Source organism: Heloderma suspectum, chromosome 6, assembly GCF_057233095.1.
Source record: "Heloderma suspectum isolate Gila_16-S chromosome 6, 16-S_ref, whole genome shotgun sequence".
Taxonomy (NCBI): Eukaryota; Metazoa; Chordata; class Lepidosauria; order Squamata; family Helodermatidae; genus Heloderma; species Heloderma suspectum.
In genome coordinates this window covers 6,264,216-6,291,672 of record NC_139463.1, presented here as the reverse complement: position 1 = coordinate 6,291,672, position 27,457 = coordinate 6,264,216, and the positions used below count along the sequence as shown (strand labels likewise).

Below are 27,457 nucleotides of genomic sequence, written 5' to 3'. Positions count from 1 at the left end.
TTCATTCAGCAGCTGATCACACAGAGCCCTGTGACGCTAACACCCTCTCTGAAATCCTCCTCCGCCCTGGCACTCCAGCGCTCTTCCCCTGGTTTAAGATCTATGGCGACCCACAGAGGAAGGCAGGCTGCCTTCAGGTGGTGAGGAGGTTGCCAGAGGAGGAATGAGATTGTTGTCACTCCTCCCAGTCCAGCATACATATCCTGGGAAGCCATTATAAGCAGGGCGGGGGACAGCCCTCAACAGAGAGAAGGAGTCAACCCTCATATGCACCAACAGGGAAATCAACCCCCTCATTGTGTGGGTTTTTGAACTTGTGGTGATCCTTTTCAGGGCCAACGAAGCCTACACAGCTTGCTTCCAAGCCAGGGACAAGAGCAAAGTAACAAGGATTGCGTTGCTTGCCTTCGTTCCCCTGGACGCAGCTTTAATAATATGCCACTCTGAGCTGCCATGCCTTAGAGCTGTGCTGATTAAATTCTGGGCCAGTCTGGCTACCATGTTACACAACACTGTTCAGGCACAAATGGAAAAGCACAGCCACTGCCATGTGGATTATCATGCAGCAACAAAACACAGATAGCATTGCTGGAGCCAGTATTGCCACGAGCAAGGCCGTGCTTGTTTTAGTCCTCATCCCCTCCTAAAAATAAGCCTAAGTACATGTAACTGAACAGAACAGAACATGCATTCTTCCCTTGTTTACATTTGACTCCATCTTCCTGCCCTCCTTTTGTCGCTTCCCCTCTGTCAAATTATAGATTGTAATCCCTTCGGGGCAGCCTTCCATATGTTTTGGACTACAACCCCTCTCAGCCACAGCCAGCATGGGCAAATGGTCAGGATGATGGGAGTCATAGTCCAAAACATCTGGAGGGCATCAGTTTGGGTAAGGCTGGGTTACAGCATTGGACAGGGAACACCTAGGATTCAATACCCCACTCAGGCATAAAGTTCTAGGGGTAAACTCGACCAGTCACCACCGTTTAGGCCAGCTTCCCGCGCAGGATTTCTTCGTTTATCATTAAGTACTCTTCTATCCAGCTTTTCCTTTGGAAAGCTCAAAGTGACTTACTTGGCTGACAGCCGATCATGATGTGCTAAGGTAGTTGCAAGAAGGCAGTGGGGGCACTGCAGGTACACCACCCTGAATTCCCTGAAGGATGCAATCATGATGAAATAGAACAACCCTGACTCAGCCATGAAAGCTTCCTGGGTGGCCTTGAACACATCACTCTTGCTCAGCCTAACCTGTTCTTCTGCCTTGGCCTCCTTGAAGGCAGGAGAGAACTGTGAAATTAGGAAATGGAGCCATTTAGACTTCAGCACTAGCAAGCAGCTGTCAAAGGCCAGTGTAGTGGAGTGGTGAGAGTGACGGACTGGGAGTCAGGAGGGCCGGGTTCTAATCCCCACTTGGCCATGCAAGCTCACTGGGTGACTTTGGGCCAGTCACAGACTCTCAGCCCAGCCTACCTCACAGGGTTGTTGTTGTGAGGATAAAACAGAGAGGAGGAGGAGAATGTAAGCCGCCTTGGGTTCCTTGCAAGAGGAAAAAAGGTGGGATATAAATGCAACAAACAAACAAACAAAGGTGCAAGGATCCTGATGGTGGAAGCACAGGTTCAGCAGGCCTACAGCAACCCGTGGGTTCCCTTTGGGGTGACAGCATCTTGCTGGGCACCCTCTGAGAATATCTACTTTAGCTCTGAGGGAAGCCCTGCCAGCCACTTGCTTCATAAGCACCATGCAACAAACTCCTTGGCCTCAGTGAAACAAACTGACAGTTCAGCCACCAGAAAAGCACAGACTGACGGCAGATCAAGTCCTGCTGTTGCTACTCAGGACTTGCCTGCAATGTGCTGAACCATGAAGAGCAGCAAAGGCCACTTTACACATCTCCCTGTTTGATCAACTCACACAGCTTTTGAGCGACACGCAGGGACTTGCATCACAGTGCCATTGCAACACAGGTCACATGCTGGCGCCATTTCCACTTAAAGAGGGGCTGGTGGTGAAATCTGACAGCTGAAGAGCAGGGAGGAGGAGGAGACACCACCGCCGCCTCCTCAGTAAGCAATCAGGAGTCGAATGTGCTTTCCCCAAGGTGGCTTAGCATCAACAGTCCTGTCATCAGTCGACAAGCCTCCCCACTGGCCTTAGAACTCAGGACATTTCACCTAAGCCACGGGATTCTTTTCTGTTTACATGGATGGGCAGTTCACTGATGAGGCCGCCGCCGCTGCTTCTGCTTCCCCTCAATACCTGTATCTGATGGACAAGATAGGATATTTGTAAGATGGAAAGCCGCTATAGCAGGGCTGGGCATCTTTGGAAAGTCCAAGGGCCATTTTCAGCCTGGGGCAGTGTACACTCCAAAAGGTGCCTGGGGAAAACATCAGCAGCAAACTTCTACAGAGCATTAAAAGGGACCAATTTAGCCTGCTCTTAAGCTAAACTGCTCTGTAGTGCTAAAATTGCTGATTCCCTCCCCCTGTGCTTTTGCTGAATTCAGCACCATGGGGGCCACACCAGGGGCTTGCAGGGGCTGCATGTGGATCACCCCTGCCCTACACCAATTTCTACACAGAAATTACTCACAAGATGTTCTCTCCACACACAGCCTGTCTTTAACCACCACTAACTGTTGTTGATATGCAGGGGTAGAGCACACACACTGCATGCAAAAGGTCCCCGGCTCAAATCATTTCTATACAGGGCTGGGAAAGACCCCTGCCTAAAGATCTGCTCAACATCAGGGTGGACAGTACTGAGCTAGAAGGACCACTGATCTGACTTGGTTACAGCAACTTCATAGGTTCCAGCCTTTGCCTCTCATCTGTTGAACTACAGACAGCAAGTTCCTTTGGGCAGAGATCTGTCTTTCTTTGCTTATGTTACTCTAAGTGCCCAGTACACCAACAATGCTGTATAAAAAAAACCCTCTCCTGTTCCTTCACTGCCACCTGACTTTTTCCACTGCTTTCTGACTTCCCTCACAATGCTCAGTTGTCAGCCCCTGAACCTCTCTCCAGCCCACCTTCAAGCACCCCGTCAAGCAGGAACTACATCAGGATTTTGCCATGGACAGTACAAGGCCCAGCGTACCACCCCTATATATCTGAGATTACACAACAGCAGTGCTTGGTGGATGGCTACAACTGTGGAAATAATCTAGGCCTAAAGCCTTGCAGGCGGAGCAGAAATGACATCATGGCACACAGCCAATGGTGGTTGGGTCAGGAGCAGATAAAAATGCAGGTTGGAGAGCCAAAGCCAGTTGTTCCAGGAAGAGTTTCTGCAAGAATGTGGCCTCCGAACTCCCATGCCATTTCATCAGTGGCCTCCTGCTAAATAAAGCTCATCAAAGCAGGGTCCAGTTAACTCTGTACCAAGGAAAGTCAAATTTAGTGTTGAGAATTAACAACAACAACACATTGTTTGCTGGCACTGAAACTAAATCTTGGAAAGAGAACATATTAGGCATTTGGCCAGTTCAGAATTTTTCTGCAAGGTGACAATGGGCAAGAAGTGGAGGAGAGAAGACTGGATAGAGACAAGAACATGGCGGTGAGGTACATGGGCAGCAAGAACAGATGACAGAAGCATGTTCCAAATTCTGAGGTGTCAGTGTCAAGTTTTTGTAGCCTGGAGTAAGCTACTTTACTCCAGGGTGTCCTGAATAAATTCTAGCCCTGAACAATAGCCATAGGAGAAGGAAAGGCAGTTGTTCAGAATGCTATTTTTCTGACCATCAAAAACCCTCTTTCAAGCCCTGTTTGTTTCTCTTTTCAAATATTTATTAGCAACCATGAGATGTAGAAGCTTGCTTTTGAAAAAACAAACACATGCCAGATTCCATGCTTGAGAGGTGAACCCAAAGACAGGTGGGACCGACATGGAAGTTTAATCTAAAGCCAGAACAAACAAAAATCCATGTAAACAGGGACCTGTCCTCGAGTCACCTTTGAGCATGTGCCTCAGTATCAGAACACTGTCTCAACATCCACAGCATTCTGCTCTTCATTGTGTTTTCAGGCTAGACAGTACTAAAGCAGCCCTCTCAATAGCATGAAGACATTACATAAGTGTCATTCTGAATAAGACACTTCAGAATTCAGTGGTCCCCAGAGAACAGTGGAGCCAGCTCATGCTCATGCACAAAATGTGGAAAGGTCAGGCTCAATACACTGACAGAAGGAAGAGGCTCCAAGGTCTTGTATGATGTGTTCTGCCATCATTTTGCAGAGATGAAGGACTCGCAGAAGGACAAAGATCACGCTGCCGTTACATACACAGGAAGCCAAACGCTGCACTACTTTAGGCACAGAACTGCCTCCAATTCAGGGCCTCAAAAAGACCTCCACCCGAGACCGTGGAGGCCCACTGTCAGTACAGAGTAATCAATATCAAGCAAGATGCACCAGTGGTCTGACTCAGGGTAAGGCAGCATCTTATGAAGCGATCATTCTTACCTCAGCCAAGACATCCAACTGCAAACTGATCTGCTTCCCAGCCCACAGCATAAAAGGGCATCCTCATTTGGAGCTCATCATTTGGAGGGGGTCAGGCATATGTCCATGTGCACCCAACTCCCAGACTACACACAGCCTGCCCCCGCCACACTGCACATGGAAATGAGACCAACACTACATAGAAATCCCACCCAGATCTTGCAGAAGGTGCATCTTTCCACAAAGCACCCCTCCCCATCATGCTTCCAGTTTAGTGCAGAAGTGCCAATCTAAGAACATGCTTGAATGCCCTTTGATCCCCTGGCGCCCGGATGACAGCATCAGCAACTCAAGCAAGTGCTTGGAGCAGCCATACATTTGGGGAAGCAAGTAAAGCAGTGTGGAATCCAAGACATTTGCTCTGGGAATCCCTTGCAACACTGCAGAGACTGCTGGGCTGCAACTCTTGGACTGTGCAGCAAAGCGGTATGAAGAAGCTCAACAAATTGGGTCAGCCATGGGAATAGCCTTGCCCCACCATCAAAAGGGAGGACAGGCTGGTGGGAACATGGGACAGGTCTTCTCTGTGGCAACACCCCAATAATGGAATTCCTTCCCTATGGAGGTGAGACTGGCCCCATGTTTGCACAGTTTTAGGTAGGCGATGAAAATAGCTTGAGTCTGTTCTCTGAGGTTTTAATGACAGGTTTGCTGTTGATTTGGTTCATTTGAACTTGTTTAATATTCTTTTTCTTTATGTACCCCACCTTGGGGGCTCTGTTTGGGGCTGAAAGGCAGCTTATAAACAACAAATAAATAAACCCACCAGAGCATGCACCAATTTTTACAGCATAGCTTGTATGATCAATCTCTCCAAACCTACCACCCCAAAACATTTCCTCAACTCCTACTCACCATAAAGATCTGGTCCGTGTGATGTGAAGACATTATACAAGACAATGTTGAGAGGAGCTATCACCAGCTTCCCATAGTGGTAACTGTCAACAGCCACCAGGGGCACCTTCAACAAGAACCATGTCACTCTTTATAAATCGGTTTCACATTTTGGGCGATTTCATATCAACGCTTGAATTTCCCACATTTATAAACTAAATACAGCTAAATTTATAAGCTAAATAGAGGCATCAACCAGAACTTAGGGCTGAACTACAAGTTACGGCAGACAGGAATGCCAGTGAAAATGGCATCCTTGAATCAAGTGCATGTGTGCGGATACACACATACACCCCTGACCCACAACATGTAGCATCACGTCTCCCATGTTGTGACATTATCACAATGTATTTTGCCTTGCCCCAATTCTACATTATTATCTACTGCTGGCAGGGGCAAAGTCGGCTTGCTGGAAATGCACACTGTGATGATTCAGGACGCAGGAGAGGATTTTACATGTTATGGGGGAAGAGAACTCAATACAGGGATGTTATTTTCAGCAGCAGTCCCCATGTCCAGTGTAAGGTGTCATTCTGCCCTTACCTTTAACTAGAAACCTGCAACCAAAGAATTGGCTTGTTAGTTCAAATTGTGGGAGAAGGGCTGTAGCTCAGCAGTAGAGCACCTGCTTTGCATGCAAGAGGTCCCAGGTTCAATCCCCAACATCTCCAAGTAGGGTTAGGAAAGAATTCTGCCTGAAACCCTGGAGAGCCTCTGTCTGTCAATGTCAACAGTACTGAGCTAGATGGACCCATGGTCTGACTCCGTATTAAGTAAGATTTCCATATTCCTACGTTCCATGTGAAATTCACTCTCTTTCACACAGATTCATATGCAAACCACATACAGACATGTCCTTGCTGACATCGTCGGGTCACCGGGTCACCAGGTCACAAAGTTGCAGTGGTCTAGGACTTTGCACCCCTCTGCTCTCTTAGCTCCCTGGCCTTCAATCTCCAGACATCTATGTCCTCCTTGCCTATTTCCTTTCTGCCAAGAATGCACAGCCTGTCTTTTCCCAGGCCCCTGCGTGAGGTTTTGCGCCAACCCTACTTTCTGTTCAGCTCCTCCATTCATCAGCCCTTCACCTACGCTTCTCCAGCTTCCCAGGCCACTGAACAGCTGCTTTGTTTGCTTAACAAGCCCTTAACGTTCTTTTACTCCTGTTCTGTCCTCACTGAGGGAAGGAAGGAGACTATAGCACCACTGCTGAACTGAACTTGACACTCTGCTCCCATCATTCCATTTTCCCCTCTAAGCAAAATCAATTTGGAGGACTCACCAAGAACACCACCAGTGCCACAAGAGACCACCTCAGGAAGCTCTTCCACCTTCTTTTCAGGATCAGGAAGTCAAATGCAATTGGAAGCCTAACAAAAGGAGCACCAAGAAGATATTTTTGTCACCCAAGGCCCTTTTCCCCTATTCTCAAACAAACAGCAACAACTATTTGAATCCCTGCTTGGATGTTTAATTGATCGATTATCCATGGAAAACTCCCTCCACCGCCAGCCCCCAAACAACCATCCAGAGACTTTTAATCAAGTGCCTACCTTGGAATATATCCCATTTCTAAATTATTCAAGCTTTTTCTTAGAAATTCACTTTATTTTTAAAACAGCAGAGAGTAGGGCATGAAATTTAGAAATGGTGGAAACTGAGAAGTAGCATGGGAATGCAGATGGCCAAAGCAAATATAGAGACAAGAGGGTTTTTGGAAAGGGCTCTCTAATGCGGAGGTGGACAGACTTCAGCCTTGAAGAATCTACATTGTTTTTTAATAGAACCCCGAGATCCACCAAGTTGGAGCCTGGTGCTAAAAGACGTACATGTAGAACTGAAGAATTCAGAGCCCAGGAATTTGTTTTGGGTAGCAGACTGAGTGGTACTTGCAGTTTTTAAATTCAAAAATCCATTTCTAGTTATACCGTCTGCTCCCCACAAGCTTTATTCCTTTCAGCAGGATAATTAAGGATGGGAGAGGGTGACATTTTGCTGCTGCTATTGTTAAATTATTGAGAGTCAGAAATCCATGCTACTCTATTGCAAATTACAGAGAGAGAGAGATTTGCCTTCTGCCCACCCCTACTCTAGAGACAGAAAAAATGTTGCAAATGCAGGGCAAAAAGAAATACAGTGAGAACATGTGAATGTGGTGCAGAGAAGCAGGAGATAAGTTAGAATACTCTTATAAGTAAGAGAGAATCCCCTTTTTTATTGGGAAAGTGGTATGATAAAAGCTTTTTGCCATCTCCCCTCCCTGCTCCTTTTCCTTGGGAAATACTACTACTACTATGTAAAACCTGCTTAATACCTACAGTGCAGTGTCTTAAAATATAACCTGCAGTGGCAGCCTTTCAAGCTCTCTGCTCAGAATTCTGCAAATCACAAGATGACAGACATTTCTTACTGCTGATTGTTAAAATAGAGAGAGGTGTGTGTATGTTTTCCGTTTATATGTTTGTATGTAAATGATTTTATATTATGTACAATATTGTATTTTTAAGGTTTTTAATCTTTGTAAGCTGCCCAGGGAGCTTTGGCTATTGAGTGGTATAGAAATGTAATAAATGACATGACATGAAATTTCTTAGCTTGAAAAAAAATCAATATTCAGTATTGGTTGAACATGTCCAATTCCCCATAACTGCTGAAAGTTCTCTTCCATTCTGAAGTCACTTGCCACATATTCTTGGAACTTCCTTCTGCAACCATGAGGACTAGAAAACTTCTTAATTAGAAAGAGTCTTCAAAAGCTGTGCAAGCGTCATAGAGTATGGATGGGAAGGGATACAAACAACTCTGTCCCAAAATACAAAATTCACACCTCTCCAAGTAACAGAAATTACACAGCTATATCCCCAAGACCAAAGTTACCAGGCCTTGAATGCTTCCATCCCCCGCATCCCCATTTTGCTTACCCAAGTGCTGCACTGAAAGGCCAGCCCATGATGGCTCCAGCAGCCACGCCCAGGACTGCCAGAGAGATTTTATCCATGTACCACCCAGTCATTGCTATTACTGTGCTGTACATGCAGAAGCTGCTGGGGAGGAAGGCTGAAATGAAAAAGAAGCAAAGGGGAGTCAGGATCTGGGAGCACATAGAAAGCATTTGCACTGCATCGCAGAGAACACAATACCATATCAAGGCTCCTTGGCAGGAGGAGGAGGAGGATTTTCCCAGCATAGTCCTAAAAACACGCAACACGGGAAAGGGGCCATAGCTCAGTAGAGCCCTCTCTCTGCCTGTGACCTTGAAAAGCTGCTGGCAATGTCAAAGCAGACAATGCTGGGCAGGATGGACCAGTGGTCTCACTTAGTATCAAGCAGTTCAGGGGGAAGAACCTCAAATTCCTCAGTATTAGCCAGTTCAGGGGGAGGAAGTTACACAAGAACTAACATAAATCACCCTTGGAATCCTTCCACTGGAAAAGGTGTTTCCTAAGCATCCCCTTGCTGACTGGCGGTCCACCCACCTTCCCCACTGGAAATATTTTTCAGCAGATCCTCTCTTTCTATCCTGAGATGCAGAGAGCTCAGGAGGCAAGTCAGGAACTTATTACAGCTACACATGAGGGATCTAAGCTAACTTCTTCCCCTCTCCAAAAATTTGTGTGGCCCCATGGTAAGCAAGGTGAATGGCTTTCATGCCCTTACTCTGCTGAAACTAAGTCCAGAAACACTCCTTGTACCTCGCCATTTCTTTCTGCAGAACCTGGATGCCCAGATGTCTGCATTGACCACCTACTGAAAATCCTTTTCGGAATCCTGAACCTCTTAGTATTTATTTTTGTTCAGGTTTCTAGTCCACACAAAGCTTGAGAAGTACAGGCAGTGTCAGCCAAATCTCAGTCAGGGAAAGCAAAAGAAGGGGGAGGAAAAGTTCACTTAGGAGTGTGACTTCTGCCCTCACACAACCTTCTGCTCTCTACCACTGGTCCATGTACCTCCCTCTGTCGTCACTATCCGAATCCCTACTGAATCAATGCAAATTCTGCACACACACAAAAAATCTCCTTACCAGATTCCAAGATGAAGTCGATTCCTACCTAATTCACTTAACTTACCAGCTGCTGAGCAGAACATCCCAGTACTGAGCACCAAGAAAGCCAACATGAGACGGCTCACATGCAGCCCGAATTTCTTGCACACTGCCCTAAGGAAGCAGAGAGGAGGGGCAGAACATGACATCGTTCCAGAAAACAGCTAAGAACTCACAGCATAACGAACAATACTGGGCTAGATGGGTCAATGGTTCACTATACTGCAGCTTCATTTTTAGATGAGCCTTATAGCTCAGTGGCAGATCATGTGGGTTGTGTTGGGGTTCCCTTGTTTCCCTGCTGAACTTCAAATAGCCAAATCAAAACACAGACAAGAGGCTTCTATCCTCGGCTCTTTAATCCTTTTACTTCAATGGGTCATACAGATGCAGTAACTCACAGTCTACAAACAAAATGTCTTCAGGGAGTTCAGAGGGAAGCTACAAAGGTTGAAAGTTGCCCACCGTTTGAGAGAAGGTGGTCACGCTTACCTAACTTAAGGGCGGGGGGATCTCCCTCTATCTCGTGAGGTCTCTACATGTAGCTGTTCCCGCTGGGCCAATCTGGCAGATCGCCTAAGCTCCACCCCTGCCATCTCTCTCTTGGCTCTGAGTCTGGTGTCTAAGAATTCAGACTCTCCAAGCCCCACCTCTCCCTGTTTGCCATCTCTCACAGGGGTGTGTGAAGAGAGGCCTTCTCCATCCAGCTGGACTATTGAAACCTGAGGTGTCTGTCTCTCCCTGTCTGGGAGAGTCTGGGAAAGTTCCTCCCACACGTTTTGCGGTTCCTCTTTGGAATCTGAGCTACTCTGCCACTACCTATGCTCAGAGGCACCCCTGACAGGTTGCGTGCAGAAGGCCCCAGGATCATCTCCAAGTAAAACGAATCTCAGGTGTCTGGTCTAGGAAAGACTTGGGAGAACTATTACAAGCTACTGTAGACCATAACGGGCTAGAAGTACCAATGGGCAGTAGAAGGCAGCTTCATATATTGTAGCCCTCAGGGCTCCTCCAAACTGCTAGTGTGACAGGAAGACAAGCTAATAACATGTTCTCTGGCCAATTCTACACTACGATTCCAGCTACTGGCATGTCTATGTAGGTGGCACCATACTACTACGTGTTATAACCTCGCATCTAAATAAGTCCTTTGAACTTCTCTAGCCAGCTCCCATTGCCTCTACTCCCTCATACCTTTTTTCTCTGTTTCCCAGGATCTGCTGGTATCCTTGCCCCAACCATATGTCAGCTGAGACTGAGGACTACCAAAAGCAGGAGGAATGCGATACAGCAATTCTGAGTTTAATACTGAGTTTAGCACTGTTTTATATCTTAGGTAAGACAACCCCGAAACTGCTCCAGCCCTTAAGTTCTCTAACTGCCTCAGGTCTTACAACATACCAAAGAACTGTAGGTATGTACTTGCCCTGGTGGTTTACCATGGCACAGTAATTTGGTGAACCAAGGAACAGCCTTGCGATAACACCCATGTCAACAGCATATTATTCACAACAGTAACAGAAGAAGCATTTTCTGTACTCACTTATAAAAATAAAGCTCACAAACACAACTCATGAAGGCCAGAAGACAGCGCAGGAAATAGAAGATGAGAACCTAGGAGAAATGGTTACAGTTTTAATCCTTTTAGAAGCGAACACTATTACACCCACCCTCCTCACCCTATGGTAAGACATCATAATGCCAGAGGTTGGACCAGATAGATTAATCAGTCTTTTAAAAGCATAGGATACTTGGTGAACAAAAAGAACCAAAGGTTGTTTTCAACTCCCGGGAGTTTTGGACAGATCCTAACCGTAGGCATTACCCTATTCAATGTGCAAAGTGGGTTAAATACCATACATGCCACTGCCACCATTACTCTGAAGGTGGTTTTTACACACATGTAGCAGAAAGGAACAGCCTGGGTATTCACTGTGGGGTCAGCAGAATATGGTCCAGCCTACAGTCTCCAGTTATAATAGTTGTTATCATGTTTAAAAAGAGACATTGCTTCCTTTGGTAGACAGTTGGCTTAACACACACACACACACACACACCAGCAAAAAATAGTTTGACAAGGATTATTATGGTTTTCACATCACATGATAAAGTAAATAATGGATTTCATGGGTTAAGCCACAATGAAAGTTAACAATATCAGAGCCCCATGTCAAAACAGCTGGCTGGACAACTTAATTGGTGAAATCCCTGTCCCGTCCCCCCCCAATACAATGACTTCTGTTTAGAGAAAGGCACACATGGTCCGACTGCAACAATGACATAGGAACAAGGTCCATGGTGGTGGGAGAGACTGAAGGTGGGAGCAAGCTCATGTGAGCCACAAAGAGAACAGCCCAGACACCGGGGTCATCAGGTCTTTCTAGCAACTGAACCCGGAGGGGCGGAGCATGAGGACACAGGCACTCCCCCAGTCTATAGTAACTATAGCTTCCTTGGGAACAAAGGCCTCCTCACAAGTAGGGTGCTAGGAAATGGAACAGGAAATAGGTGTGGCTTGGAAGGCTGCCTATAAAAGACAGAAGGCTCACCGCAGCTACTCTCAATATTGGCCTGGAGTCAAGGAGAAAAACTATGAATGGTTGCCAATGCTCTTCTGAGGCCTTGGGCAACTGGTTGGAGTGGTCTGGAAGGAAAATCCCACCCAGCACAAAGATAAAGTCAAGATAAGCATGTTACCTTGTTTGTTTGCAGAACTCTGGCATGGAACAAGGCTGGTAAGGCATGGAGCCACAGGTATGCGTAGGAGCGGATAGCGTAGATGGGAGAATATTCCCATGTCTGGAAGCCTTTACCGTAAACGAGGTAGTGCATCTATAGGATGCATTACAAATACAAGTCAGAAGGTGTCCTTATTCTTGTTTTAGTAGCATACATGTGCATACATCACACACACATGGATAAGAATGCTGAAGGCTAGGCCAGTTACAGGCGAAGTCTTGTCAAGAAGAGTGCTGGACTTGCAATGGCCATTCTTGTCCCTAGAAAGCCAGCATCTGCAGGATCGCAATCCTGCATCACACAAGACCAGGGGGTATAGCTGAGATATCACAACTTTAAATCCAGCAGCAATTCAAAAGCTAGATTAAATGTTTACCCACTTGCAACCCAGCAAGACACTTCATTACAGGCAAGGAAGCCACTCACAGGTTCCCAGTAGTTAAATGTCTCGTCACAGTCAGAGATGTTACTCAGCAGGGCAGCACAAAACCTGGCAGAGATTAGACACTTGAAAGCTGTAGATCCTTCAGGGGCCCAGACATGCCCTGCTTTGCTCCCAGATGGCCTAGGCAAGAGCCGAAAGACACAGGTGTTAGCCCTATTCATGGATGATATAGGGGGATGGGATCAGTGAGCAAGGTGACTGAGGCTTCTGGATTTAAAAATGGAGCATTCTTAAACATCCAGAAAGCCTTACAAAGTGAATATATCTGTATCCATGCATTTAAGACCTGCCACTTTTGGATAATTGCAGAGCGAAACTGCTGGTCTTGGAATATAACCCAATATGCAGATTGCTCAGTGAAAGCTGTTGGGAGCTGATTTTTAATCCATCAAAATACTGACTAGACCAAGCCTTGGTTGCCCTGTAGCCAAGAAGGGATGAGATCTCTACCCCACAGGACAGGTTGCTAATGGTGCCTATTTAAAATGCCTTCTCTCAGTTATATAAAGCTGAAAGTTGGGGTGGAGGGGGGTTGAATGCAGTGTGGGTCTGCAGAGGATAGAAAAGGTTCCTCCTGTGCAAGCACCGGGTCATTACTGACCCCTAGAAGAGAGACTGAAAGAACTGGGCATGTTTAGCCTTGAGAAGAGAAGACTGAGGGGAGAGATGATAGCACTCTTCAAGTACTTGGAAGGTTGTCACAGAGAAGAAGGCCAGGATCTCTTCTTGATCATCCCAGAGTGCAGGACACGGAATAATGGGCTCAAGTTACAGGAAGCCAGATTACGGCTGAACATCAGGAAAAACTTCCTGACTGTTAGAGCAATACGACAACGGAATCAATTACCTAGGGAGGTGGTGGGCTCTCCCACACTGGAGGCCTTCAAGACGAGGCTGGACAGCCACCTGTCAGGGATGCTCTGACTTGGATTCCTGCATTGAGCAGGGGGTTGGACTCGATGGCCTTGTTGGCCCCTTCCAACCCTACTATTCTATGATTCTATGATATGATTATGATTCTAGAGGGACACCGCTTACACTGGCGTTTTCATGGCAGACTATAGCAGGATGGTTTGCCATTGCCTTCCCCAGTTGTGACTACCTTTCCCCCAGCAAGCTGGGTCCTCATTTTACCGACCTCGGAAGGATGGAGGGCTGAGTCGACCTGAGCCGGTTACCAGGGACCCAGCTGCCGCTGGGATCGAACTCGGGTCATGGGGAGAGTTTCGGTTGCAATACTGCCGCCTACCACTCTGCAGAGACCCTATTCTGACTCCTGTGGGGCTCTAGGCAAATGGGACAACACCATCTGTCTGCTTTATGGCAACCATTGGCAGTGGCCGACTGAGAATCAATGGCGCTAGAGCAGCCTTCCCCAACCAGGTGCCCTCCAGTTGTGTTGGACTACAACTCCCAGCATCATTTGTAACTCTGATGCTGGGAGTTGTGGTCCAACACATGTGAAGGGCACCAGGTTGGGGGAGGCTGGGCTATAGGGTTTTAAAAGGGTGTGTGTGTCTTCTTCTTTTTAAATCAGCTTTCCAGCAAAAACAAGTAAAATCAATGTGACATTTGCTCAGTATAACACACCTGGGGAGGGCGGGGGGGCGACGACGACGACGCTTAAATCTGTAAGGAATTAATATCTGATTCCCCCCACCCCCCCTCGCGCAGCCACTATAGAACCCCCCTTCCCATATCAACCCCCCCACAACTTTTTAGAATCATCGCCCTCCCTTCCACCCATCCTAATTCCCACTCCTATCCAAACACCCCCATTTCTCAAGGCGTGTTTTCCACCCCTCACTAGCTACCCCCCTCAGCACCCGCACCCTCCGCAACTTCTCAAGGGGACTTTCCTGCCCCTCACCAGCTATTCTCCCTCCCCAATTTACCTCAGCCCCCCATTTCTCAAGAGGGCTTTTCCACCCTTCACCAGCTCTGATCTCGCCACCTACCGTTTACCTCAGGCAGCCCACCCCCATAACACCCCCCCGTTCCTTCCTCACCCCCCACGCCAGTATCGGCCACCTACTCGGCTTTGGCCTCCTCAGGGGCCGGCGGGGGCGCCTCCTCTCGCTGCCGAGCAGCGGCCGCCCCCGCCGCATCCCCGGCTCCCCATCGAGGCCGCTGCCGGGGCCCCTTGGCCGCCATGCCGGGTGTGGGCAGGAGTCAGGCCTCGCCGGCAAACTCCTCCCCTGCAGTCAGGAGCGGGACGCGTCAGAGCTGAAGGCGGCGGTCGCCATGATGGGTACGGGCAAAAGGCACGCGCAGGCGCAAGCCCTTCTCCAGTCTCCTGGCCGGGTGAACGTGTCTCCTGGCAGGACGGAAAGCGGATGCGCCGCTGTCCAGCCTTCCTGTTACGCGGCACGGAGGAGAGGTAGTAGCCTTCTAGCCTGTACCACTTCAGATTGCAGGTGAGGATGCATGTGCCGTTTTTTGAATGCGCCCTTAAAAAAAAAAAAAAAGTACACCTTGTATGTAATAAGCTAGTTCACGAACGTCGCCTTCCTCCTGACATGCTAGTTTACTACATGCAAGGACGTTATTAAAAACAGTCATGAGACCATTCGAAAATGTGACCAAAGTTCTTGCCCCCGCAGTCTTTTGTAGCGCAGGCCAGAATGCCACCACCCCAGTGCACAATGTGCAGAGCAGTTCTGAGCGATGTTATTCCACGTGTTGTTCGCCAAGGTACTGACACGCACACCCACGGGAAATGCATTGCTTGCATTGAGGGCAACCTACATAGCGTGTAGTACACACCACCCCCCCTTCATGGATCACTGCCTTGTTGTGGCGAAGGGGCTTGCGTAACTCAATGAAGCCATAAGCTATGCCGTGAAGGGCCACCCAAGACGGACAGGTCATGGCAGAGAGTTCTGACAAAATGTGGTCCACTGGAGAAGGAAATGGCAACCCACTCCAGTATTCTTGCCAAGAAAACCCCATGGAACGTATCACAAGGCTAAAAGAGAAGACGCCGGAAGATGAGCCCCTCAGGTCGGAAGGTGTCCAATATGCTACTGGGGAAGAGCAGAGGGTATTTCCAAGTAGCGCCAGAAAGAGTGAAGCGGCTGGGCCAAAGCCGAAAGGACACTCAGCTGTGGATGTGTCTGGCGGTGAAAAGAAAATCCGATACTGTAAAGAACAATATTGTTTAGGAACCTGGAATGTCAGATCAATGAATCAAGGTAAGCTGGAGGTGGTCAAACATGAGATGGCAAGATTGAACATCGACATCTTGGGAATCAGCGAACTAAAATGGACAGGCATGGGCGAATTTAATTCAGGTGACCATTATATCTACTACTGTGGGCAAGAATCCCTTAGAAGAAATGGAGTAGCACTCATAGTCAACAAAAGGGTGGGAAAAGCAGTACTGGGGTACAATCTTAAAAATGATAGAATGATCTCAGTACGAATCCAAGGCAAACCATTCAACATCACAGTAATTCAAGTCTATGCCCCAACCACTGAGGCCGAAGAAGCTGAGGTTGATCGGTTCTATGAAGACCTACAACACCTTCTAGAACTAACACCAAAAAAAGATGTCCTCTTCATCATAGGGGATTGGAATGCTAAAGTAGGAAGTCAAGAAATCACCGGGATAACAGGCAGGCATGGCCTTGGTGTACAAAATGAAGCAGGACAAAAGCTAATAGAGTTTTGCCAAGAGAACATGCTGATCATAGCAAACACTCTTTTCCAACAGCACAAGAGGCGACTCTACACATGGACGTCACCAGATGGTCAATATCGAAATCAGATTGATTATGTCATTTGCAGCCAAAGATGGAGAAGCTCCATACAGTCAGTAAAAACAAGACCTGGAGCTGACTGTGGCTCAGATCATGAGCTGCTTATTCCAAAATTTCGGCTTAAATTGAAGAACGTCAGGAAAACCACTAAACCGTTCAGGTATGACCTAAATCATATCCCTGATGAATATACAGTGGAGGTGAGGAATAGATTTCAGGGATTAGACCTGATAGACAGAGTGCCTGAGGAACTCTGGACGGAGGTCCGTAACATTGTTCAGGAGGCAGCAACGAAATCCATCCCAAAGAAAAAGAAATGCAAGAAAGCCAAGTGGCTGTCTGATGAGGCTTTACAAGTAGCTCACGAAAGAAGGGAAGCGAAAAGCAAGGGAGAAAGGGGAAGATATACCCAGCTGAATGCAGAGTTCCAGAGAATAGCAAGGAGAGACAAGAAGGCCTTCTTAAATGAACAATGCAAAGAAATCGAGGAAAACAACAGAATGGGAAAGACTAGAGATCTCTTCAAGAAAATTGGAGATCTCAAGGGAACGTTTTGTGCAAAGACGGGCATGATCAAGGACAAAGAAGGCAGGGACCTAACAGAAGCAGATGAGATTAAGAAGAGGTGGCAAGAATACACAGAAGAACTATACAGGAAAGATCTGAATGTCCCTGATAGCCATAATAGTGCGGTCACTGAACTTGAGCCGGACATCCTAGAGAGTGAAGTCAAGTGGGCCTTAGGAAGCATTAGTAACAACAAAGCTAGCGGAGATGACAGTATTCCAGCCGAGCTATTTAAAATCCTAAAAGATGATGCTGTTAAAGTGCTGCATTCAATATGCCAACAAATCTGGAACACTCAACAGTGGCCACAAGACTGGAAAAGGTCAGTTTACATTCCAATTCCAAAGAAGGGCAACGCCAAAGAGTGTTCAAACTACCGCACAATTGCGCTCATTTCACATGCCAGCAAGGTGATGCTCAAAATCCTACAAGCCAGGCTTCAGCAGTATGCGAACCGAGAACTACCGGAAGTACAAGCTGGCTTTCGAAGAGGCAGAGGAACTAGAGATCAAATCGCCAACATTCGCTGCATCATGGAGAAAGCAAGAGAATTCCAGAAAAACGTCTATTTCTGCTTCATTGACTACGCTAAAGCCTTTGATTGTGTGGATCACAACAAACTGTGGCAAATTCTTAAAGTGATGGGAGTACCAGACCACCTTACCTGTCTCCTGAGAAACCTGTACGAGGGTCAAGAAGCAACAGTAAGAACCAGACATGGAACAACCGATTGGTTCAAAATTGGGAAAGGAGTACGACAAGGCTGCATATTGTCACCCTGCTTATTTAACTTATATGCAGAGTACATCATGAGAAATGCCGGGTTGGATGAATCAGAGGTCGGAATTAAGATTGCTGGGAGAATTATCAACAACCTCCGATATGCAGACGATACCACCCTAATGGCAGAAAGCGAAGAGGATCTCAAGAGCCTCTTGTTGAGGGTGAAAGAGGAGAGTGCAAAAGCTGGTTTGAAACTCAACATTAAAAAAACTAAGATCATGGCATCTGGCCCCATCACTTCCTGGCATATAGAAGGGGAAGAAATGGAAGCAGTGACAGATTTTACTTTCTTGGGTTCCAAGATCACCGCAGACGGTGACTGTAGCCATGAAATTAAAAGACGCCTGCTCCTTGGGAGGAAAGCTATGGCCAACCTAGACAGCATAGTAAGAAGCAGAGACATCACCTTGCCGACAAAGGTCCGTCTAATCAAAGCTATGGTTTTCCCAGTAGTAATGTATGGCTGTGAGAGCTGGACTATAAGGAAGGCTGAGCGCCGAAGAATTGATGCTTTCGAACTGTGGTGCTGGAGAAGACTCTTACGAGTCCCCTGGACTGCAAGGAGGTCAAATCAGTCCATCCTAAAGGAAATCAACCCTGAGTGCTCATTGGAAGGACAGATAATGAAGCTGAAGCTCCAATATTTTGGCCACCTAATGCGAAGAGAAAACTCCCTGGAAAAGACCCTGATGCTGGGAAAGACTGAAGGCAAAAGGAGAAGGGGACGGCAGAGGATGAGATGGCTAGATAGCATCACGGATGCAATGAATATGAACTTGAGCACGCTCCGGGAGAGAGCGCAGGACAGGAAGGCCTGGCGTGCTATGGTCCATGGGGTCACGAAGAGTCGGACACGACTGAACGACTGAACAACAACAACAACACACCACCCCTGAACATGTTTACTTGAAAGTAATCCTAATGACTCCAGTGACAATTGCTTCCAAGTTAGTAGGCATATTATAATTGTGTGCATTTACTTGGGAGAAAGCTGGACTGAATGTGGAGCTGGGACTTGCTTCTGAGTAAATGTGCATAGGGAGGGGCTGTTGAGCTGCCGTTTCACTGAGCGTGTGCTCCAATTGTGCAAACATATCTGCCATCTCATCTCAAAAAACATTGGAGAACAAAGCAACAGGTTGGACGTGCAAAGTAGGAGTTACTGCTAAGTAAACATGTTCAAGATTGATTTATGAAATGCACAAATCTTTCTTTTTAATAAACATCCCAGTGTGCATTACAATTTATTTTGTGACAATAAAATAAAACAAAGGCCTCAAATGATGGGAGAGAAATGGGGTGGGGGGTGAGATCCTATGCATACATACTTGATGGTAAATCCCATTTATCAAAATGGGACTTAGTTGCAAGTAAACATACTGATAGCTACGGTGTTTTGCATGCCTTACATGCTTAACTGGATCCTGCATACCTATCCATCATTAAGTGATCTACCCCTATTATAGACTAAAGTTTTCCAAACACCACCTGTTGCACACAAACCAAGGAACAAGACAAAAATAGTTTTATGCCTCCATCTGTTTCATGTCTGTTTATATATATATATTCAGGCACTGTGAAAAATGCCCAGCTAGGAAAATATACCTCAGCCTATGCATATTTACTCAGAAGTAAGTCCCACTGAATTTAAACAGATGAAAGGCACAATCCTATGCATGCTTAGACAGAGAAAATGCCTACAACTCCCAGCATTCCTCTGCCAGCATTGCTGGCTAGGGAATGCTGGTAGTTGTAGGCTTTTTCTGTCTAAACATGCATAGGATTGTGCCCTTAGTCCCAAATAAGTATCTATAGAATCATCACCATGCAGTGAAATCTTAGCTTATGCATGCTTACTCAGAAGTAATTCCCACCATATTCAATGGTGCTTATTGTCTAGTAAGAGTGTCCAAGGTCACACCTTCAGTGGCATGCATCTCTGTATATGCACTTTGGAGTTCAACAGCAAATATATCACTGAGTGCTAAGTGTGTGAAAGTGAAGCACTGTAGTGTAGTAGCTAAGATGGACTGGATTGGGTTCAAGTAAGACCTGCATTCATCCCAGCTTTTGAGCATCCAAAATGATTAGTCAAGAACTGGCTGGCATCAGACCAAAAAGGTAGCCCATTCTTCTCCTTCCAGTTATGGCTGGACCCTGCTCAAGCTTAAACTCAAAAGGATTCTGTTACAGTCTCTTATTTTAGCCAAAGTAACAACTGCAGTAATCCCCTCTAAAAATGAGACAGCACTTGATTTGAGTCTTTGAAAGGCCTGCAGTTATAAATATCTCTGGATTTTGTCACTCATTCTCTTTGCATTCAGCCGCCTACAGGTGCAGGCATTTCTGAATTCAGATGTGCTGCTGCTGCTGCAAAAGTGTAGTGGAAAGAGCAGCCTTCTTCAACCTGATGCCCTTCGGATGTGTTGGACTGCAACTCCCATCATGATGGATGGAATTATGGGAGCTGTAGTCCAACACATCTGGAGGGTACCAAGCTGGGGAAGTCTGGGAGTGTTTTGGACTTCTGATGGGGAAGACCCAAGTTCAAATTGTTGTTCAGCTACAAAGTCTGCTAAGGGTGCAATCCTATGCATGCTTAGACAGAAAAAAGTCCTACAACTCCCAGCATTCCCAGGCCAGCATGCCTACTGACCTTAAGCCAGCCACCATCTCACAGCCTACCCTACCTCACAGGGTTGTTGTGAGGCAGAGAAGGAATGAACCATCTATGACCCCATGAGCTCCTTCAATAGAGGGCAGGTAAAATGTCATTAAGAATTATCTCCAGTGCATCCCTTAAAGATGCCAGAATTCCACTTTAGAAATGTTATCCTTCAAATACACGAACTGAATAATTAAGCACATAAAGCTTAGGAGTTTCTTCTGTTTATGCCATTCAATATAACAGAAACAGGGTAGAAGAAACATATGAAATGGCCTTATATTGCATCAGGTCACTGGTCCATCTAGTCCACCACTGTCTTCTCTGACTGGCTGTTGGCTCTTTGATTAGAGCTAGATGCAATCACAATAGTCTACAACAACAAACTTCATATAAGAACCACCCACCAAGAGTGATACAAATGAACAAGATTTAAACAGATGAACTTTATTATATTAAGGGGCATAAGGGGGGGGAAAGTGTCAGGCGTATATACCCGTCAAGCCCACCCAGCCGTTATGAAAGGCATTTGGCTGGCCTGATGCAGCACACCGTGTTAAAAGCACACTCCCACTGCAATATCCAGACTTCTCACAGCAGCCTGAATTTGGTCTCTGACAAACTCTGTCTGTGGAGGACGAAGAGCTACCTCAGAGTCACGTGCAGAACACGCTGGATTTCTTCCCTCAGCTTTATCTGCAGGGCTGCCACCTGCTGGCAAGTGAGCGCTTTGTCACAAGACTGGTAAGTGACCCTGTAGCAGAGGCTGGTTTGTGCCGTGTCAGGGTGCAAAAAGCTGTCCAACAGTTGGACAGACACAACTGTTTCACCAGATACGCACCTAGCAATGGTATGAAACTGGGCTTCGTTAAATCTTTCCAGTTCTGGAACCCAGAAGCTGATGTCGTGCACATACGAGGGTGGATAGAGTGAAAAGCTCTTGAAAGGGCCTAAACGCCCTCCTGTAAACTGATTCAGGAAACGCTTATCAGAAGTCCAGAGCATGCGCCAGTCAAAGATTCCACATACTTGCATGGCCAGAAGATCAAGGTTCAATGAAGCACAAACAATTTCTTGATCAATGCTCTTTGGCTGCCATGGAGCAGTGCCAATTGACCCTACACAAATTTCCTTTGGGTCACAATTAGAAGCATCAAGGGTCACAGTGATAAAATATTTTGATTCATGCAGCTGGGGTTCAGTAGTTACAAAGGCATTTAGTTGTGTAGTTTCTGGTCCGACTGTTGTACAGTCCAACTTGACACCTGAAGGCTGGAGAAGCAAGCTTAAAGTGCTTGTGAGGTTTTCTGCTAGGGCTTCTGCAAGTCCTACACGTTCTAAGCCCTTATTAACCACACAGATAAAGACAGTCTCATGAAAAATGGGCAGAGCATGAGCAGACAGCTTGCATTTCCTAAAGACCGGTCCACTGAGGACCAGGAGAGTCCCAGGTGGAAATTCTGCTTGTTGTACGACTGTATGAAGAGAAAGCAGCAAGGAAGGTCTGAGATAATACTGTCCCAAGACCCAGTTGCTTTCCCAGAGCATCAAGTCATGACATTGATCACTACCACCCCAGCCAGGAAAACCAGAAGGGAAGGCAAAGGCCTCTGTATCCCTTGCAGTTTTGTTAGCCACAGCCTTGGGGTTTGGGTTTCTTTTGGCAACAGGAACCATCCAAAAGGCATCCAGAAGGGAAGGGGAGCTGGGGCTGCCTTGGAACACCAAGGAAATGGAAGAGTTCACTTTCTGAACTGGGAAGGATTTGCCAAGCTCATTGATGAGCTTTTCATTTATTGTCCTTACAGGATGCTCCAAATTCATATCGAGGAAACACCTATTTCAAATAGTAAAATATAGAAGAAATCAACATTATCAAGCAAGTCACTAAAATTAGTTTATATATATTATAAAACAACATATTATTCACATAGTACCAAATGTACGAAGTGCTATATGATCCTTTGCCCATTCATCATTATTCCCATGTCACAGATGGAAAGACTCAATGGCTGCAAACCTATCTTCCACATCCAAGCCAGACTGGGTTGTTTGTCTCCTATCAGGTGGAGCCCCTTTTCCAGTAACAACAGCAGGAGATCATGACTTGTCCAAGGTTACACAGAGATCCCATAAATCAGGATTTGACTCTAGCAGAGATCCATTAAGCCACACTAACCTTTACATAGTACAAAGTTTAAGATTATACTTCAATCCCAAACATACTTACTTGGAAATAAATGTAACTGAAGTCAATGGAACTTACATCCAAGTAAAGACAGTGAGGATTGGACTGCAAACCATAAATGCATCTCAATGCTAAGACAATAGCACACAGTTTCAAATTTCTACTTGAGCACAGTGATCAGTTAAGTGGCTATGTTTTGCATGGATAAATTCGTAAGATCTTGACACTCAGTAACATACCTGTTAATTTTGTCTAGAAATATCTCTGGAACTAGGAAGGAAACCAATTTGCCTTCCAGCTCCGTTTGACAGATCATAGGTCTGGGATGCGGAAAAGGCAAACTCCATGTGAATATGTGGTTCAGAGCTCCTTCTACACAGAAAGATTTATCCTGACTCCTAGAAATAAACAAGGCAAGAATGTTTTGAGGTACATCATCTGACACTTTTGACTAGCATAAGCATGAAGCCAAAAATTTAAGCTGAATTACATGAACTGATTAACAGTAAACCAATGAGACTGAAAATCCTGGGTGATAAATGCTAGATTGTCTGAAAGCATGAGGTGGGATCTTCGAAGTAAGACACTGGAAGTTATCTCAGACTCCTTCCAGACATCCCTACATTTTTGTAGGTCTTTACTGGAGGTAGAGCCAATCCATTCTATCAACAAAGTCTTGAGAACTCTACTGCTAAAGAAAAAATAATCTTAAACAGGAAGTTTCATATTATACTACCCAAGTAACAGATGAAAGACTGTTGTGTATGATTTCCCAGCCTACAGAACATGCGTGGTGTTTCTTCCATTAGAGGAGGCATCACAAGAGGCAGGAACAGATGCTAATATGGTGGTTGCTATGGCAACACCCCAGATGACATCTGAGATGCCACCAACTGCTGTGCAGTACCTGCAGGTTACCTGTAACCTGTGCATTTATATCCACAAGCATCCCTGATATTAAATGGATGAACATCACTCAGGATAAATCCCGCCTCTGCTGCCATGGCCACTATTTGCCAGCTGTTGTGCCACTCTCTCACTGGCTGGTCTGCAGGGGTGCCACCCTGCCCTCTGCAAAGTGCCACATGGACCTCTCCTTTCTCTGCCAGGACTTCTGCGCAGCTGGAATAAGAACAGACAAAGGATGGGCAGCATTCTCCTGTGGCTGATGCAGCAAGTGGGCTGTTTCCAAGAAGTCTCTAAATTGTATTGCTTTTAATGATTGGGAGTGGGAGAGGTATGTGAAAGGTACAGTTGAGGAAGAGGAAAGAAGAGTGTACATGACTGATTGGTTACTCTGCCTGGCCTCTTCTGAAAGGAATTTTTAGCAAAGTCATCAAAATATTGCACAGAAAGGACAACATGTAGGGTGCTATTGCATGGTGCCTGTTTCTTCCCATAGGCATCTGGTTAGCCACTGTGGGAACAGAAAGCTGGACTAGATAGGCTTATGGTCTGATCCAGCATGGCTCCTCTTACATTATGTAGTGCTTATAATTTCTTAGCTATGTTGCGCTAAACATGGACTCTTACAGTCCTTGTAAGTGGGAAGGTAGGCTGGAAAAGTTGCAAATGGAGTTAATAACTCTGGGTGGCAGAGGTCTTTGTTTTCTACTTGTTCTATTCCCTCATTGCAACACTATCAGCTTCCTCCTGCCACTACACTGCCCTTGCAGAAATCTTCCACTTACAGTGAAGATTTATATATTGGGCTGAAAATAAAGCATACAAACTGAACCTGCTTGCCTGTACAAAGCAAGCAAACCTAAAACATATCTGGCTCATGTTTATCTATCTTACTAGCAAATCTACCTGGCTTCATATGGATGGGGATAGCCCTTTGTTTGATAGAGCAAAGCCTTCAAGCAAAGTTATGCAGCTGTCAGAGTTGGACACATTGCACCCACCTCATCTGAGTGAAGCTACAGTGGCTGGCCCCCCTAGACATGGCTATGTGCTGGTTAGGGCAGTCTGCCACCTAGAGACTGAAGGTGTTACTGCAGGTGTCAAACACATTACAATTAATTCATGCATTTTAAAAATCAAATAATCCCAAGCTTCATTCCCCTAGGGTCCCCTTAGTATGCATGCAAAGTTTCAGGTGTCTTGGTTTCAGGGTTTTGGAGCTATGGCATAGACAGAAAGACACATTTCCTCTTTTATTCTTATTAAGAAAACTGAAGACAGAGCTTCTGATACAAAGTAGTTATAGCACTACAACAGACACACACAGTAACAGAAAAGAGAACACTGTCTTGCTTTGTTTTGTCCTCACCTGCAGAAAAACCTGGCAAGAAGCTCCCTGTTCTTTTTCACTCCAGCTTTTCTCCCACAATGGGGGAAGTTGAAATAAATGCGAACAAAATTTCTCTCAGATGGCAAGAAGTACTCTTTCAGTTTTGTGCAATCAACACAAAAGTGAACTTCAGCTCCTGAAATATTAAAAGAAAAATAAATGGGTGGCTTAAGATAGTAGAAGGTTTTGGATCAAGTTCACCTAAGGCAATGAACAACAAAATGTAAGTATAAAAGTATACGTATACAATAAATATAACATTACAATAAAACTTTAAACTACAAAAACCCAACTATACACTAAAATATAATTCAGCTAGTAATTTTTTTCCCCAGAGCTACATTAATAAAGCAACAGGATTTTCTATTCCCAGTGCTGTGAAGAAGACTGGAAGCAAATCCACAGAGTCCTTAGGGCTTTTAGGTGCCCCCTCCAAACCGCACTTCCTTGCCTAAGGACAATACACCAGCCGCGCACAGAATCCAGACATAATAAAAAGCTCCAGGCAACCCACTTACAACAAGGAACTTCAAGAAAGGCCCAGGCAAGGTTGCAAGACTGCCATCTGGAGATTCTTTATATAGCTCTGAAAGGGCTGAGGAACAAGATGAGAATGCAGTTGTGATTTCCCCTACACGCCATTCCTTTCCCAAGTCCCTTCATCCAGCCTCTTTCCTCTCACCTGCCATGGTGCAAAAATGAAGTCCAGCTTGCTGGAGCAAGCAGAGAAAAGGACAGCTGGCAGAAGCTGGGCTGAAGCAGCCATGGTCACTTATTCAGCATCTTTGCAGGCCTATGAAGGATCGCCACCCCACTCCCCAGAGTCACAAGACAATTTTGACCTGGAAGAAATGGTTCTCCAAATACAGCAATCAGAAGATACACACCAAGCAGGGTTTTTTTTCTTTTTCTTTTTACCTGTGTCCCTCAGATATTGGATGTTGGACTTGGCAAGAGCTTGTCCAGAAACTGCGTCTTCACTGTCATAGCAGGTAGCAACAATGTGAGTTTCACAGCCCCTCACTTCACATAAAGCAGCTGAGAAGGAAAAGTTTCCTTCTCCAACCAGGAGGAAGTGCGGTCGATGATGCAGAGACCTCATGGTGGCAAAGTCTTAAATTGAGAGAAAGTAAGAGATGAGGCTGGTTTCCAAGATATTGTCATCCTAAGATACAAAAGGTCTGCAAAGGCAGCACCTTCTGACAATACAATAGGGGCCAGCACAGCTAATAGCAGAGCAGCATACAAAATAACCTTCTTTAGGCAGGCCAGAAATTCAAAGAACTCACAAGCAAACTAAGCCTGAAATCCTATGCATGGTTACACAGAAAAAAAAGTCCTACAACTCCCAGCATTCCTTCCCAGCATTCCCTAACTAGCATGGCTGGCTGTGGAATGCTGGGAGTTGTAGGACTTCTTTACCTAACCATGCAAAGGATTGCACCCTAAGTGACTTTAAGGGGGGTAGTGGAGGACTTGGGGATGAATCTACAGCTTCCCTTATAAGCACAGCAGCTCTTCGTGGTTTCCCACTTTGAGAACTGTGACCTTTGAGCAGGGGTTGGCAACTTGTAGTCCTCCATATGTTTTGGCCTACAACTCCCATCTGCCCTAGCCAACATAGCCAATGGTCAGGAATCCTGGGGGTTGTAGTCCAAAACATTTGGAGGGCACCAGGTTGGGGAAGGCTCTTAGAAGGCACCTGGGCCATTGACCACTCCCAGCTGTGCTGTCAGAACACTGCTCTTGAACTAGTAGGTCGCAACCCACAAGTGAAGTTGACCTGAGCTCATGGTGCAACGTTTGCTTTGCTTTTTTTAAAGTAGAAATACAACGGTGGGGTTGCGGGGAGGGGAGAAGGTCCATCTACACTACACATCTGTACCCATTCTATATTAGTTTTAGCTATCATAGCAATCCAATCCAAAATCCTGGGAACTGTAATTTAATGGAGGCACGAAGCATTCCGTTAGAGATGCCTTCTCCGACCAGCCCAAACTGCAATTTCCATGGACCTTAGGAAAAAATAAGAGCAGTTAAGCTAACACGTATCCAGTGCAGATGTCCTGAGGGGCGTATGCGTGTGGAATAAACAGGGTCCCATTGTTTCAGGTTGGGGTTAAAAGAGCTAGCTGCATGCTTTCTCTCTGAATCGGTGGCATACTGACGCCGCCAACCCACGGAACCTACTGGGACATAGGGGCAATTGACTTACACAGAACCCGGCTTGTAACAACAACCCATGGGTTGTTTCGACTACAACTCCCATCACACACACACCCCAGCCAATCAGAGTAAAGATGATAATGAGCTAGGTCAGCCTTCCCTAAGCTGGTGCCCTCCAGCTGGGTGGGTTATGGGCATTCTTGCTGGGGAGGATGGGAGTTGTAGTCCACCACATCTAGAGGGCACCACCTCGGGGAAAGCTGTACTAATTAGCAGAGTTTCCCCTCTCTCGCCGCCACCCCCGGCCACACGCACCTCTTCCCAGTCCGCCTCAGAAGCCGGCCGGCCGCCGCGCTCGCTTTGCGCGTCACTTCCGCCAGCGAGCTCCGCCCCACTTCCG

The 27,457-nt window shown here is 46.2% G+C and overlaps 2 protein-coding genes across 7 annotated transcripts in view; both read right to left on the bottom strand.

Annotated features, from left to right (window-relative positions):
• ALG9 (ALG9 alpha-1,2-mannosyltransferase) overlaps positions 1-14,890 on the bottom strand; it is a 34,805-nt gene extending 19,915 nt beyond the window's left edge. For 2 of the 3 annotated variants that reach the window (XM_084803543.1, XM_084803544.1), the window contains exons 1-8: positions 14,667-14,847; positions 12,613-12,751; positions 12,145-12,279; positions 10,991-11,061; positions 9,473-9,561; positions 8,327-8,462; positions 6,688-6,775; positions 5,367-5,472 (exon numbers count right to left, since the gene is read on the bottom strand). In XM_084803543.1, the coding sequence (XP_084659669.1) occupies positions 5,367-5,472; positions 6,688-6,775; positions 8,327-8,462; positions 9,473-9,561; positions 10,991-11,061; positions 12,145-12,279; positions 12,613-12,751; positions 14,667-14,785 (883 nt within the window). In that variant the 5' untranslated portion in view covers positions 14,786-14,847. Of the gene's footprint in view, positions 1-5,366; positions 5,473-6,687; positions 6,776-8,326; positions 8,463-9,472; positions 9,562-10,990; positions 11,062-12,144; positions 12,280-12,612; positions 12,752-14,666 lie in introns of all 3 variants that reach the window. The other variant, XM_084803542.1, reaches the window with a different exon arrangement.
• A 5,733-nt stretch (positions 14,891-20,623) lies between these two features.
• On the bottom strand, positions 20,624-27,426 carry FDXACB1 (ferredoxin-fold anticodon binding domain containing 1). Of its 4 annotated transcripts, none has more exons than XM_084803539.1 (6): positions 27,373-27,426; positions 25,810-26,004; positions 24,871-25,027; positions 23,514-23,717; positions 22,835-22,993; positions 20,624-22,244 (listed from the first exon to the last, which is right to left on the bottom strand). In XM_084803539.1, exons 2-6 carry the CDS (start codon positions 25,991-25,993, stop codon positions 21,053-21,055), a joined length of 1,896 nt encoding a protein of 631 aa, XP_084659665.1. In that variant the 5' UTR covers positions 25,994-26,004; positions 27,373-27,426; the 3' UTR covers positions 20,624-21,052. The 4 variants fall into 4 exon arrangements, with proteins under 4 accessions (XP_084659665.1, XP_084659663.1, XP_084659667.1 ...); XM_084803537.1 differs by lacking the exon at positions 27,373-27,426 and adding an exon at positions 26,777-26,854; XM_084803541.1 differs by lacking the exon at positions 23,514-23,717.
• Between the last annotated feature and the right edge of the window lie 31 nt (positions 27,427-27,457).

Bases quoted from the DNA above. Each gene is read 5' to 3' on its own strand.
- FDXACB1 (XM_084803537.1), bottom strand. The intron at 25,028-25,809 runs GTAAAAAGAAAA...TTAATATTTCAG, and splicing joins CCAATATCTGAGGGACACAG to GAGCTGAAGTTCACTTTTGT. The intron at 22,994-23,513 runs GTAACCTGCAGG...GTTTATTTCTAG, and splicing joins TATAAATGCACAGGTTACAG to GAGTCAGGATAAATCTTTCT.